This window comes from Peromyscus eremicus, chromosome 1 (genome assembly GCF_949786415.1).
Source record: "Peromyscus eremicus chromosome 1, PerEre_H2_v1, whole genome shotgun sequence".
Taxonomy (NCBI): domain Eukaryota; kingdom Metazoa; phylum Chordata; class Mammalia; order Rodentia; family Cricetidae; genus Peromyscus; species Peromyscus eremicus.
In genome coordinates, this window is record NC_081416.1 from 4,637,152 (window position 1) to 4,651,338 (window position 14,187).

Below are 14,187 nucleotides of genomic sequence, written 5' to 3' on the forward strand. Positions count from 1 at the left end.
TGGGTGGATGGATAGCCGGATAGATAGATGGGTGGTGGGTAGGTGGATGGATATTTGGATGGAGAGTGGGTGAGTGATGAGTGGGTGTGTGTTCAAATCTCGGTTCGGCCAGCACTAGCTCTTTGACCATGAGCAAGTTCTTTCAAGTCTCCAACCCTTTGTTCCTCGGTGTTTAAATGACAGTGATGTTGGCATCGGTCTGACCAGATGGTCCGGCTCACTAGGCTAAGTCTGTAAGTCACCAGTACTGTGGGCGCCACATTAAGCCAGGATTCGGAGGGAGGAGTCACAGTATTACATGTTGGGCCACATTAGTTTCTGCTGCTGTGATAAACACTGTGGTCAGAAGTGACTTGGGAGGGAAAGGTTTATCGCAGCTCCAGTTCCAGGCCCGTCACTGCAGAAGGTCAGGGCAGCAACTTGAAGCCGGAAGCTCGAGGCAGGGGCTGAAGCAGAAGCCATGGACAGGCTTGATTCTGGCTTGCTTCCCTTGATTTGTTCAGTGTGCTTTCCTGCATCATCTAGGACCACCTGCCCAGGGGTGGGCACTGCCCATAATGGCCTGGGCCCCCCCACATCAATCACTAATCAAGAAAATGCCCCATATGCGTGACTATGGGCCAATCTTATAAATGCATTTTCTCAGTCGTTGTTCCCTCTTTTCAGACAACTCTAGCTTGTGTCAAGTTGACTTTTAAAACATCCAGCCAGGACAAGGCCAAAAAAGCCCATTACCTCATAGTCTAGAAGTGACAGTCAGGATTTGATCCCAGATTCTTTTCCCGAGAAGGAGGCTTTGTAGAAAAGACCCAAGGCCATGTCTAGGGGGTTGTCTAGGAAGTAGGGGTCCTGGGTCAGTACTCCATGGTCACTGAGCTCTGGGCAAGTAGGCCATCACCTGATCTGTGAGGCTCAAGAAGTCTCAGGCCCAGAATGGCTCTGAACCAGCCTCCAGTTCAAGGCTTTCTAAGGACAGCAGGGTCCTTCAAGCTGGGATACACAGCTCCACCACACGGAGCATAGAGGTGGTTCTTGAGAACCTGGGTCAATGTCCCATGCTTGAAGTCCCCTGAACTGAGTGGCAGCTGGTAGGATTCTCCATGTCAGGAGCATGACTATTGGAAGGCCGATCTTCACCTCTGGGGTCCCAGTGATGCTGTTGACGGTCTCTTCCTGAACTTCCACCCTACTCCATGCAAATCTGTTCCCTCACTGCCCACCAAGGGACAGGTGACTCTGCCACCATCTCAGAGTGTTGAGAGTCCTGGCCCAGGCCCACATCAGGGAAACAGAGGACGGATCTGAACGCAGGCTTCTTGCTGGATCTGTAGCAAAGTGAAGGGCTGTGTTCCTTTCAGCTTCCCCCCACTCCACTCTCACCCCAGTGCTTTGGGGGTCTGGGAGAGACACCTTCCTGAAGCTCTCCTATCCAGTTGTGAGTGGTTCTGATATTCTGGAGTCAGGAGAGGGAAGAAGAATCTCTGACTGAGGAGGTTCTCCAGGCTCAGGCCCTGGGGTGGAACTGCCATGTATTCTGCCTGGGAGGCCTGGGTGGTAATGACTCCCGTGTCTCCTCCTCCTGACTCACCTGACCCTGCTCCTCTGGAAACACTGGACTAAGATTTTCACTGCTTCAGGCAGAGTGAGCAGGAAGGCTTAGGGGCACAAGTATGATCATCACATGTGTGGGCAGGAAAGAGAGGGCCTGGGGAGTAGAGACCACCTGGTAAGTTTTCTGGGGCACCCAGGCATCGCTCACTATGACTTAGCTGATCAGAAATGCCACCTGCCATTCCAGGTACTTCTGGGTCAGCACCTGGAGGGAAGGTGTATTCACCAGGTGGAGTATTCTGTAAATCTGCGTTTTACAAACACAGTGTAGAGAGCCTGGCTTTGGCCTTTGGTCATAGTTCTAAAGACCCCAGTCAGAGTGAATCTGGAAGCCCCTGGGATCCATGCCATTCTCCAGTGTAAAGACCTGAAGGGTGGGGAAAGGACAAGGTAGACACTGTCCTCTCCAGAGACACTCCCTGTGCTGTCTGTGGCGGAACTTCAGTGTGGGAAGAGGGCCACGTCTGAAAGAACGTTGGTGCTGGAGAAAATGTCACTACCCAGGAATAGCTCAGTCTCAAAGGCCCTTCTGAGGTGTGGTGATAGTCCTGTGGACAGGCTCCAGGCCTGCAGAAAGTTCTAACAACACCCGCTGACCTTATGGTGCAAGGCCCTCCCCCTACCAGATTGACATTCTTTGATGGAAGGGTATGGAGTGTCCAAGGCCTTCCAAATTTTGTCCTAGGCACCCTCCAGTGCTTCCAGATGTGGCATGAGGAAGGGGTGGTCTCTACTCCCCAGGCCCTCTCTTTCCTGCCCACACACATGTGATGATCATACTTGTGCCCCTAAGCCTTCCTGCTCACTCTGCCTGAAGCAGTGAAAATCTTAGTCCAGTGTTTCCAGAGGAGCAGGGTCAGGTGAGTCAGGAGGAGGAGACACAGGAGTCATTACCAACCAAGCCTCCCAGGCAGAATACATGGCAGTTCCACCCCAGGGCCTGAGCCTGGAGAACCTCCTCAGTCGGAGATTCCCCCTTCCCTCTCCTGACTCCGGAATATCACAGTGCTACAGAAAACCTTCACCCAAATGCTGGGTCTGCAGTACCTGTCTGGACCAGGATGGTGGTCTCTGTCCTGAGCTTGGGATGTGTGTCAACCCTGAACCCTGACTTATCCCTAGTGGCTAGGTCCTCACTTCAGTCCCCACAGAGTCAGAGGAGACCAGGTCCTGCCAGCAGTGAAGGGCAGCCAGGGGTCTGGAGCGAACTTGTGGGTGTGGACCATGACTCAGCTGAAGTCTTTCCAGGCTGCGGTCTGCACAGCCAGGTGCTGTGGTCATCGTAAGAGAAACAGATGTTTGCTGGCCACAAGTTACCATCTTGGCAAGCTCACCGTCCCTGCCCCACCCCCTCTTAACCATGACATTAGCACTGATCTCAAGGGAGCTTCCTGATGGGGAAAGAAGCTGACACCCCAATGGCATTTCCATGGTCAGTGTGGGAAGGGGTCTACCCACTTACCGTGGCCCCAGAACTTTCCATAGTGTGCTCCCCAGGGAAGGATTCACGGGTGCCCCAGGTCATCTGGGTTACTCTTCATCTTTGGATCTGTGTTCCATCTTAGGGACCAGTACACAAGCGACCTCAGCCCTTTGGTCCACCCACCAGCTACCTGCTTTGTTTAGTACCATTTTTCTCGCACTGGCTACATCTCTTTAGCATGTACAGTCTGGATTTCTCCATGCTGCAACCAGCTAAGACAAAAGTCCCCAAGAGGCAACAGTTCCCTAAAATACGTGCTGGCTGGCTCTTTGGAGAACAAGCAGAAATGTGGATCTTGGTAAATTCTGCAGCTCAGGGAGGGTTCTTCCTTGTCTTTTCTGAGGGCTGATTATTTCAGCATTGAAATCAAATGTCTTCTGCATCCTCAGTTAATGACCACTCCCTTCATCAGGGTTCTATTGCTGTGAAGAAACACCACAACCAAAAAGCAAGGTAGGGAGGAAAGGGTTTATTTGGCTTACATTTCCTCATCACTGTTCATCACTGAAGGGAGTCAGGGCAGGCACTGAACAGGGCAGGAACCTGGACACAGGATCTGACGCTGCCTACTGGCTTGCTTCCCATGGCTTGCTCAGCCTGCTTTCTTACAGAACCCAGGACCACCAGTCAGACACAGAACCACCCACAATGGGCTGGGCCTTCCCCATCAATCACTGATTAAGAAAATACCCTACAGCTAGATCTTATGGAGGCATTTTCTCAATTGAGCCTCCCTCCTCTGAGATAATGCTTGTTTGTTTCCATCAAGTTGATATAAAACTCTCTATCACAGTCACAATCTTCACATCTTATTGATGGTCCTTAACACAGTGGTCTTTTCTCCTTAGCCCCGGAATATGAGCCTCTCTGTCCTTTGACCTCTGATGATGTCACTGTCTCATGGGACATTGATGTTTTTGTATTTTAGGGGGAGGGCTAGTAAAAACAAACACTGGACACTTAATCCTGCCCAGCACAGTTTAATCCTCCGTGACTCCAGGTGACAGACATTTGTGCTTCTTTTTGTACTACAGCCCAGACAAACCAATATCCACTGTTGGTGTTCACCACACAGTCCTATGCCATCTCTAATGATCCGTCTACAGTAGATTTTTCTTTGGGGAGAATCTAAGAAACCTGCGTGGTGTGCTACCCTAAACAAGATGGCCTCCCCTAGTCATAGACCCTGTGACAGAGGTTCTGTTCTCCCACTTGTTCAGTTCCCACAAGTCCCTCCCTGACCCAGGGCCAAATTTTGGGTGCCTGGAGTGTCCCTCCAGACAGGACTTTCTTCCTCACAGGGAGGCAGCCAGTTTAAGATGTTCAAGCCCCAAGACTGTCCAGGGAGAGAACTCTCCCCTCAGACCCCGGGAGGCAGCACTTGGCGTCATAGTTGGTCTCATAGGCTGCCCTTCCTCAGGCTGCTGGCCGAGCAGATGACAAAACAGAGATTTTGTACCAGGTGCTGGCAGCAAGCCAAGGATCAGCTCTGGCAGCTTCTGAGTGCCTACCTACTGCGTGCGAGGCCTCAGGAGGGAGAGAGCCCAGGGGCAGGTCACTTCTCAGAAGCCACCTCTGCCAGTGGACACAGTATCTGCTGTCACTAGGCTATGACCTCATGACCCTGCTCCTTCCTGTATGGCTGTGGGAGGAGAAGGGTAGGGCGGAGCCTGCCTGCCTCATGCCTGCTCTAGCTCCACTGATATGAAGCCAACCACAGTGGGGTCGGGACAGGTATTAGACCCGGGATTATGTAGGCCTGCCTCAGCTGACGTCATGATAGTCGTGGGGGGCGGCTGCTTTGGGCATACCCATTGCCCTTTCCACACAGACTGCAGACCTGGGGTTGAGGAGGCCCCTCACCAATTATAGTTACCTCCTGTGTTTCATGTGGGCCGGGCCCTGTGTGTGTGTGTGTGTGTGTGTGTGTGTGTGTGTGTGTGTGTGTATCAGAGACAGAGAGCGAGAATGCACACATGCAGAGGCCAGGAGAGGGTGTCAGATTTCTTCGAGCTGGGGTTGCAGCCGTTTGCAGGATGCCCACCTTGTCATATGGTCCTAGGATCCCAGCTCTGCTTCCCATGACACTGCAGCAAACACTCCTAACCTCTGAGCCATCTTTCCAGCCCAAATCTCTCACACTTTGGCTCGTGTACCCCCAAAATGGCCTGGCTAGGATTCTTCCTTAGAGAGGAGGCAAACGAGGCTTAGAGGCCATCCCGTCCCCCAGGGCAGAGTTCCTGCTCCCCGGTCAACTTGTTGACAGTCTAGCCATATTTTACTAGACGGCATATTTTACTTCCGTCTCCCCTCATGAAAGTGTCATCGTGGTTGCTCCCAGGGTGCCCCATCTGAAGCTGCTGGCTTTGTCTGTTTGTGCTACAGATTCCAGAGCGGAAGCAGCTCACGGTTCCAAAGATTGAGTCTCCTGAGGGCTACTATGAAGAGGCGGAGCCATATGACACCTCCGTCAATGGTATGTCCCAGGGGCTGGGCCCAGAGGGGTCTAACTGCTATAACCCAGGGGCTGGTGCTGATTCATCGTCTGGTGACAGGCAGACAAAGTGACATGACACAGGAAATGGCCTCGGTTGAGAACTGGCCATACAACGCTCAGTCTTTGGTCTGTGTGAAGTGTCTAGCCCCCACCTGCCTGTGAGGAAAGACTGGGGATGCTCGCAGGAGCAGCTTCCTGTATCTACGGGGTTCCAGACTCCTACCTGGCTATTCACTCAGCACAGAGATGTGGTGTAGGAGAGATGTGCCGGCCAAAGGGCCTGTGGCCCCGGGCAGCGATAGATGTGGAGGTCAGGCTGAGTCTGAGGGAAGCACTCATGCTCTTTCTCTAGATTCAGTTACTATGCTCCCACTAGCAGAGCAAGAACAAGCGTGTTCAATGGAGAGCACAGGCCACAAGTAACTCAGATTTTGTAACACGAATTGCTAACCAGTCTTATTAATAAACACACACACACACATACACACACACAGAGATATTGGGATAAAGCTGAAGGATCAGAGAAACAGAACAAGCCACAGCCAACCTCACCTCGCCAACTCCTCAGCCGATCCTGTTTCTACTAATCTTCAGATTGAAAGCCTCTGAGTCCTCACCCCTGAGGGTCTCAGTTGAACTGCTGCTTAGTTCCTGTCTCCTCATGCCTTATATACCATTCTCCACCCAGCCATGTCACTTCCTGGGATTAAAGGCGTGTGTGCTTTCCAAGCAAAGACATGAGATCTCAAGTGCTGGGATTAAAGGTGTGTGCCACCGCTGCCTGGCTCTGTTCCCAGTGTGGCCTTGAACTCACAGAGATCCAGATGGATCTCTGCCTCCCGAGTGATAGGATTAAGGGTGTGTGTGCCACCATTTTCTGGCCTCTATGTCTAATCTAGTGGCTGGCTCTGTCTTCTGATCCCCAGATAAGTTTATTAGAGTATACAATATATTGGGGTACACAATTAAATCACCACAGGTTTTGTTTGGGGATGGCTGTTAGGGCCGAAAATGCGAGAGTGGCTTTGCCTGCTTCAGAGACGCAGTGAGTGCGACACTATGACCTTGGGCAGGTGTCTGAGCTTGGGGGGACAGACCAGGCGCGTAACTGCACAGAGAGGATTCTGGGCAGAGAGAAAAGCCTTCAGTCAGGGGATTCCTTGGTGTGTTTGATGAACAAGGAAGCCACTGTGGCAGGGCCAGGCGAGTCAGGAGAGAGTGAGGAGGGGCATATGAAGGGCTGCTGGCCATGGTGGGGACTTTGCTTTTTCCTTGAGTGGGACGGCAAGCCTTTCTTTGCAGGTCAGTTCATGACCCGCCTAACTTAGGATCTAGAAACTCTGCTGTGCAAGCTGAGCTGGATGCTAGAATCTTGCTCTTCTTGGCCAGGCTCCTCAGCTTGCCGTTGTCCTTCTCATCGCTATCATGAGACCTGAGAGAATTCACCTAAAAGGGAAAAAGGTTTGATTAGGCCCAAAGGTTTGCAGACTCTACTTCAAGATGGGGCGGACACACTGCTCTTGGCTGCTTTAGACCTGTCGGGACAGCGGTGGGGGACGTGTGCAGTGGGGGACATGTGCAACTTGCTCGCCTCAAAGCCAGCAAGCAAAAGCAAGGTGGGGAGGGGAGGGTCCTGTGACCCCTTTGAGGATACTCCAATAGCTAGGACCTCTCACGAAGCTTCTACTCCTCTGTTTGAGCTTTCTCATTAAGAAAATGATTAATATTTATCTGTATGGGTATTTTGTACACACACACACACACACACACACACACACACAGACAGACACACACACACACACACACACATCATGTCTGTGCCTAGTGCCCAAGCAGGCCAGCAGAGGGCATCAGATCCTCTGGAGTTAAAGTGATTGTGAGGAGCCATGTGGGTGATTAGAGCCAAACCTGGGCCCTCTGTAAAGACAAATGCACTTAACTGCTGAACCACCTCTCCACCCTCAAAGACTCTGGAGAGTGTCTCTCAGTAACACCACACTGGGGTCAAGTCTTTGACAAGTGGCCTCTAGGGGCAGCAACATCAAGATCAGCATCTTCTCAAGTCCTCCTTCCTCCTTCCTCTGTGACAGTGTTTTGTAGTCCTAAGAGCACTTTGCAAAGGTCAAAGGTGAGTGTGGGTGCCTGGTGGTGGGAATGAGCTTGGGTGAAGTAGAGCCTTGTACATTTCTTCAACAAAAGGACTAAAATGAGATAGGACCCAGAACACTTGGTCTTTTCTCTCTCTTCTCACTCACCTGTGCCCCCTAGTCCCAGGAACTGTGTGGGAGGTGAGGGCTTGCAGGGACTGGGGATATTATAAGTGGTTGGCATTGTGGGCAGATGAGCTTCACTTCGGCCCATGGAGCTAGTGAGGTCCTGCAAGTCACAGCCAGGCTGTGATTTCAGACCCAAGCCAACCAAGGGTGTGGCGATGCTGTCTGGATGCACCCTGACGGTAGAAACAGTGACTCACCCAGTGAGCACCTCCATGTATCCTGAGCCCATCTGCTCTCTTGGGTGTGGCACCTGCCAGCCAGGACCTGTCTTCTAAACACACAGGCAGACACTTCACCTCCACACAAACAAGTGGTCAGAAACACCCAGCCTGCCGCTGTCTGCCTCACACCCGTGCGTCCCTGCTGGCTACCACCTGGCCTGGGGCTTCTCGCTGTCAGTTTGAACTTTCCAGGTGGAATGGGCCAGGAGAGCAGGTGGTGGGAAGATTGCCTGTCTCTCCTACCATCTGGGGACAAGAGCTCTGGGGACAGTTTGGGGAGTTGGACATCCTTGTGACAGAGAACTTTACCTATGTGGCAAGCCAGACAGCCCCCACTTCCTGCCTGCTGTCCCCACATCTGCTCGAGCAGAGTGACCTGGTCTCAGCAAACAGGAAGGAGCGCAGAGCAGAGGGGTTTCTCTAGCTGGTTGGCCGACAGGACTTACTGGCTTCCCTGACAAGGCCGGGTGCTGGGACTCCTGTCCTGCTTTATTACCAGTGTCCCAACGCTGTTCCGCTGAGTCAGGATCTGCCCTCTGAGCAAGTGCTAACCGAGTGCTCTGGGGGCTTGTGCTTGAGACACCAAGGGCCATCGCTGCCCAAGACATCAGGGTCTTCATCCTGATGTGCCGAGCCGGGGAGTACCAGTTGCTGTAATTTGTAACTCCCTGGCATTGGTTTCTACTCCGAGTAGTGTGACATTTCTGATCCTGTGTAATTTGGGTACTCAGGTGCCTCTCATGTTTGGCTCAGTCACCCTCCAGGGCCAGAGCATCCTATGTAAAGAGAGAGTGGGAAATGCCTGCCTGTGTCTTAAAAGTACTACCCAGACATGACATATGTCACTCTGTCCACATGTCACTGGTGAGGACTAGTGGTCACCTCTAGATGTGAACAAAGCTAGTAAATGACATCCTTTGCCTCACCTGATGAGTCCACACCTCAGAGCGGACAGCAGTGAGTAACCCCTAGTGCAGTGGTTCTCAGCCTTCCTAACACTGCAACCTTTTAATACAGTTCCTCATGCTGTGGTGACCCCAACCATACAATTATTTTCGTTGCTGCTTCATAACTGCAGTTTTGCTACTGTTATGAATCATAATGTAAATATCTGATATGCAGATGGTCTTATGCAATCCCCGTGAAAAGCTTTAAACCACAGGTTGAGAACTAATGCTAGACAGCCACATGCCACATCTGCGTCTCTGTGCTTGACTGTGCCTCTCTCTTATCCTTTCTCCCTCTCCTCCCTCCTTCTCTCCCTCCCTTCTCCCTCCTTCTCTCCCTCCCTCCTCCCCCCTTCTCTATCTGTGCTGTTGAACATCAATCATGCAGGTCACTATGGAGCATATCTCCCCACTGGAGTCCCCAAATGGGCACAGTTGCCTGAAGGAGTCATTTATGCCACGATCGCCTTGGGTACTGCTTGTCCTCAGAGTTGGAATGCCAATGGTTTCTTGCTTGTAACCTTCTCTGAAATGAGTGCATGTCCCGGAAGGCCACTGCCTTCTTCCTGTCCCCATGGCCGGGTCCTGCATGTACATAGTCATACCCCTTTCCTGCACAATGAGTATATTACTATGTTGACACTCTGCCTTCCATGAAGCCCTGCCTGTGGGACACTCTGCCTTCCATAAAGCTGCACCCGTGGAACCAGGAAATATGGATACAAGACTTGTAGCTTTCTTTCATGGTGATTGGTCCTTGGCTCCTGAGGACGCTCACAGGACAGAGAGATGCATCCTGGTCATGATTATCTGCTGCCTTTCATTCCTCCTTACTCCACATCCCTGCAAGCCAGGGATCTGTTTGTTTGCTTTTTTAATATTTATTTTTATGTGCATTGGTGTTTTTGCCTGGGTAAGGGTGTCCAGTGCCCTGGAACTGTAGTTACAGACAGTTGTGAGCTGCCTTGTGAGTGCAGGGAATTGAACTTGGGTCCTCTGGAAGAACAGTCAGTGTTCTTAACCGCTGAGCCAAGTCTCCAAACCCGCCAGAGATCTGTTTTAAGAAAATTCAACATTAATGAGGGCCTATTGTCCTTCCTAAGGGTAAACACAATAGTAATACGTTTGCCCTCACAATTCCCAAGCTAGGCCTGATATAGGATTAGCTGTTGTGTCTTAGCTAGCTTCTGGGGACCGCACACCATCAGAACTCCCCACCAAGCACGCAGCACCGTCTCAGATGCCCACACTGGGCGCTGGGGACAGCCAGAGCACTCACACCCAGCTTTGCCGCCTCTCTTGGCCGGTTCTTGTTCTGGAAGGAAAAACCGCAGTGACACGGGTCGTTCTCATTCCCTTTTTACAGGTGCTACAGTACTGACAACTCAGGCAACTTACCCTAAGCACCCTGGCCACCATCTCCCTCTCAGATCAACTCCCCCGAGTTCTCTGTTGCCTGGTAGTCTATCTGCATGCATACCTGCAGTTCTACCTCCCGCCTGCCCTCTTAGGGAGACCACTGAGTTGCAGACTAGTTTTCAGGGCTTTAATTGATTGTGGGTACATGAATGCTGCCAAGTAGATGAAATCATACTGACTTAGGCAGCCCCCTGCTGCTCGCTACTAAGTAACACGCCAATGGATACATTAATGCATGTAATGTTCCTTCTTCTCTAGTTACTTATTTATTTTGGTGCTGGGATCTAGCTGAGGGTCTTGTGCAGGTTAGGCAAGAGCTCATTCTCAGTCTTCCTCTTCTTTGAATTTTTACATTTTTTTATTTGAGAGTGAAGTACAGGAGGTGGGGGGCATGCGCATACTACAGCATATGCCAGGAGGTCAGATGTCAGCCTTGTAGTCTCCCAGGATAAACTCTCAGGACTGGGATTACTGGATCAGAAAGTATGCATGTTTTATGGCTCTTGGAACAACAGGTGGCCAGGCTACTTTCTGAGAGGCTGGTGTGAGCTTACAGTACCACAGAAACACAAGAGCCTAGGGTCCCCCGCTGGGAAGTGTTGTGATTTTCCATCTTTGAACATTTAATGGATATAACAGGTATGAATTATGAGCTTGGTATCCTTTTGTTTTATATGTATTTGGTAAGCCAGGAAGATGAGCAGTACCATACTGCTTTTAAAGAAAACTGGTATGAAAATATTTAAAGTGTTATTTTTAGAAATATTAAAACAAAGTAAATATGTTTCTTTGGCACCATGACTAGAATAACCACACAGTAGCCCCATCCCTCTTTCCTATATTCTAATTCAATTGTAACTCTGTTTAACTAATATGCAGGAACCCAGCTAAAAAGATAAAATGGGGGGGGGGCAGCTTGTCTCTTGAAATGAGTCATGGGATGCAGGGGTTGTTGTTCAGTCTGCCTCGGGGACAGACCAGGAACTGCTGTGTGGAGGGCACAGGGAAGCAGCAGTTGGGGCTGCTTTTCTGAGTAGAGGGGAGTGTCTAGCGATGGGAGAATATAGAGCTCCTTGTCCGTTGGGGATTCAGGCAGAGTATCAAGATCACTGGTTAGGGGTTGTCACGGGAATCCAGAGTCCCCTTTTCTTTCCCATAATACTTTTTAAAGGATGGCTAGATGAATGTACTGATATATAGATGGGTGGGTAGATGCATGGATGGATGCATGCATGGATGCACACATGCATGGATGCATGCATGGGTAGGAGGTAGACTGATTATTCCACATGGTTTCATTGGCCTCAAACACAGCGATGAGGCTGGAGAAGAACCATGCTTGCAGGACAGTGGGGATATGAACTAGACTTGGAAGAAGGTGAAGTGTGCACCAAATCATGCCGTTTGTACTGTGCTGTGCTGAAGGATTCTTTAAGGTAGAACGAAAAGAGGCCTCTGGCCAGCAGTGGGAGTAGCTGTAAGATAGAGCCCAGGTAAGGAGCTGGGTGGGGGCTGTTCTGAGGAGAAGAGGGGACGTGGCCTGGGGAACTGGCAGATTTGTTAAGGGCTCTGATCAGGCCTCATCACATTGTTCTTGTTATTGTTTTTCCTTTGGAGATAAGGTCTTACTATGTAGATCAAGATGGCCTGGAACTCACAGAAATCCACCTGCCTCTGCTTCCCCAGTGCTGAGATTAAAGGTGTGCACCACCACACCCTAAACAAGGGAAACAGCCACTTCTGAGAATATCATTTCCTGCTATGGTTTATGTGGCCTCTTTTCCTTTTCTTTTTCCCCCTGAAGAGACAGGCCCCTCCCAGACCTGGGGCAGAGCTAGACCCAGCCTGGAACCTGGAACCCCCACTGGCTCCAGAGGCCCATAGGGCAAGCATGCAGTTCATCTACAGGGCAGCTCTATCTCATCAGGATTGTCTATGGATCCATGAAGATAGAGTTTGGGCAGGGAAATGTGCTCTGTGTTCTGAGTCGGCATCTGAGAAGTTTCTTCAAGAGGGTGGGGGTGGAAAACCATTGAGGTTTTTCAAGGATGGGAGGGCCAGGTGGGTGGCAGCCTGGGGTCTCCAGCTGCTCCTGCCTGCTACCCTGTGAAGTGTTGCTTATGTGTGGATTCTCTTGCCCAGCTGGGCCCTGACTGATGGGGTGGGTCTTCCTTGCAGAGGATGGAGAGGCTGTGAGCAGCTCCTACGAGTCCTATGATGAAGAGGAGAACAGTAAAGGCAAGGCAGCCCCGTACCAGTGGCCTTCGCCTGAGGCCAGCATTGAGCTGATGCGCGACGCCCGCATCTGTGCCTTCCTGTGGCGCAAGAAGTGGCTGGGCCAGTGGGCCAAGCAGCTCTGTGTGATCAGGGACACCAGGCTCTTGGTCAGTCCTCATCTTCTTTCCTGGGGCCGGGGAGGGATGGAAGAGGGGGTGCTCCCTGGTATGACATTGGGAGTAGAGCCTTTGACATCAGGAGGTTTAACCTTTCCCTAACTTAAGATAGTGTGCAGAGTTTTGCAGGTGCAGATGAATGTATTTTGTCTGCATTAGGAAGATCTAGTAGTTTTAGATTAAGCTGTTGAAGCAGGAAAGTTGCTCATCCTATCCCTTGCACCTTATTTTTAGGAGGGGGGTTGAGGCAGGGTCTCACCATGTAACCCAGGCAGGCTTTGAACTCATCATTTTCTTAGATTACAGACATCTGCCACCACAGTGGTCCCCTTGCTTTTTCTTTTTTTTTCTGTCCCTTGGTCCTTCTAATATGATGGTGTGCCAACCCAGCTGCTCCCTCAGCCCAGCTCCAGCTCCAGTTCTGGCTACTGTTTTGGTCTGAGCAACCTGAGGACTGTTGGAATCCTCCCAAGAACTACAAGATTTAGTGCCACCTATTCTAAGTCAAAACCCACAGAGGAACCAGAGACTCGACTCTGACAATAGTTCCATTTCCTGATATTTTAAATAAAAAATTCACGGCTTTGAATTAGGTGTGGTTGGTCAGCTGCCCCGGAGTATAGGGCAAGATTATTTGAGTTTCAGAACTCAAGGCCAGCCTGGGCATCATAGCAGGACTTTACCTCAAAAACAGAACAAAATTGACAGCTTTGTGTTCTGACCTAAAGTTTCATGAGGTCTTTATGAACACCTTCCCTCTGGTCACAGTATGTCCATCTCACTCCAGATGTTTTTTTGGAGTGGTCTTGCTAGCTATCCTGTGAGGACCTTCATTTTACAGTGAGATATTGAAGGGCAACATGTCTTCTCTGGTATAGGGTGATAGATAGTCCCTTCCTTTGAGTTCCGTTATCTGGCAAGATAGACCATAAGCTTGATTTTCATGCCCAATGGGTCTTTTGCTGGGGAAGCTAAGACATACAGAAAGGTAGAGAAAGAGTAGCTTGTCCCACTGTGGAGAAGTGAGTTCTGTCTACAGGGGACAGAGAGTCCTATGTCACTTAGTGGGGTGGGTGACACCTTCTGAGAAGTGTGTCCTCAGGTGATGTCATTACTATGTGAGGACCACAGGTTCTTACACAAGCTAGGACAACGGTGTCATTAAGGGAAGTGATTTTATGAAGCCATTGTGTATCACTGTAACCCACCAGTGAGCAGCACATCATTAAGTGGTGCGTGCTGTATTTGAGGAGCCCCCTTCTCCAAGGCCAGAGCAATGTAGAACTATTTGGGTGATTCAGGTCCTGGAACATCCCTAGTCAAAGTCGGGGAGAAGGAGG

General features: G+C 50.7%; 1 protein-coding gene across 1 annotated transcript in view; it reads left to right on the forward strand.

Annotated features, from left to right (window-relative positions):
• Afap1l2 (actin filament associated protein 1 like 2) overlaps window positions 1–14,187 on the forward strand; it is a 103,603-nt gene that overhangs the window by 71,106 nt on the left and 18,310 nt on the right. Inside the window, exons 5-6 of the mRNA XM_059256132.1 lie at window positions 5,480–5,570; window positions 12,633–12,838. Coding sequence (XP_059112115.1) covers window positions 5,480–5,570; window positions 12,633–12,838 — 297 coding nt within the window. The remainder of the gene's footprint in view (window positions 1–5,479; window positions 5,571–12,632; window positions 12,839–14,187) is intronic.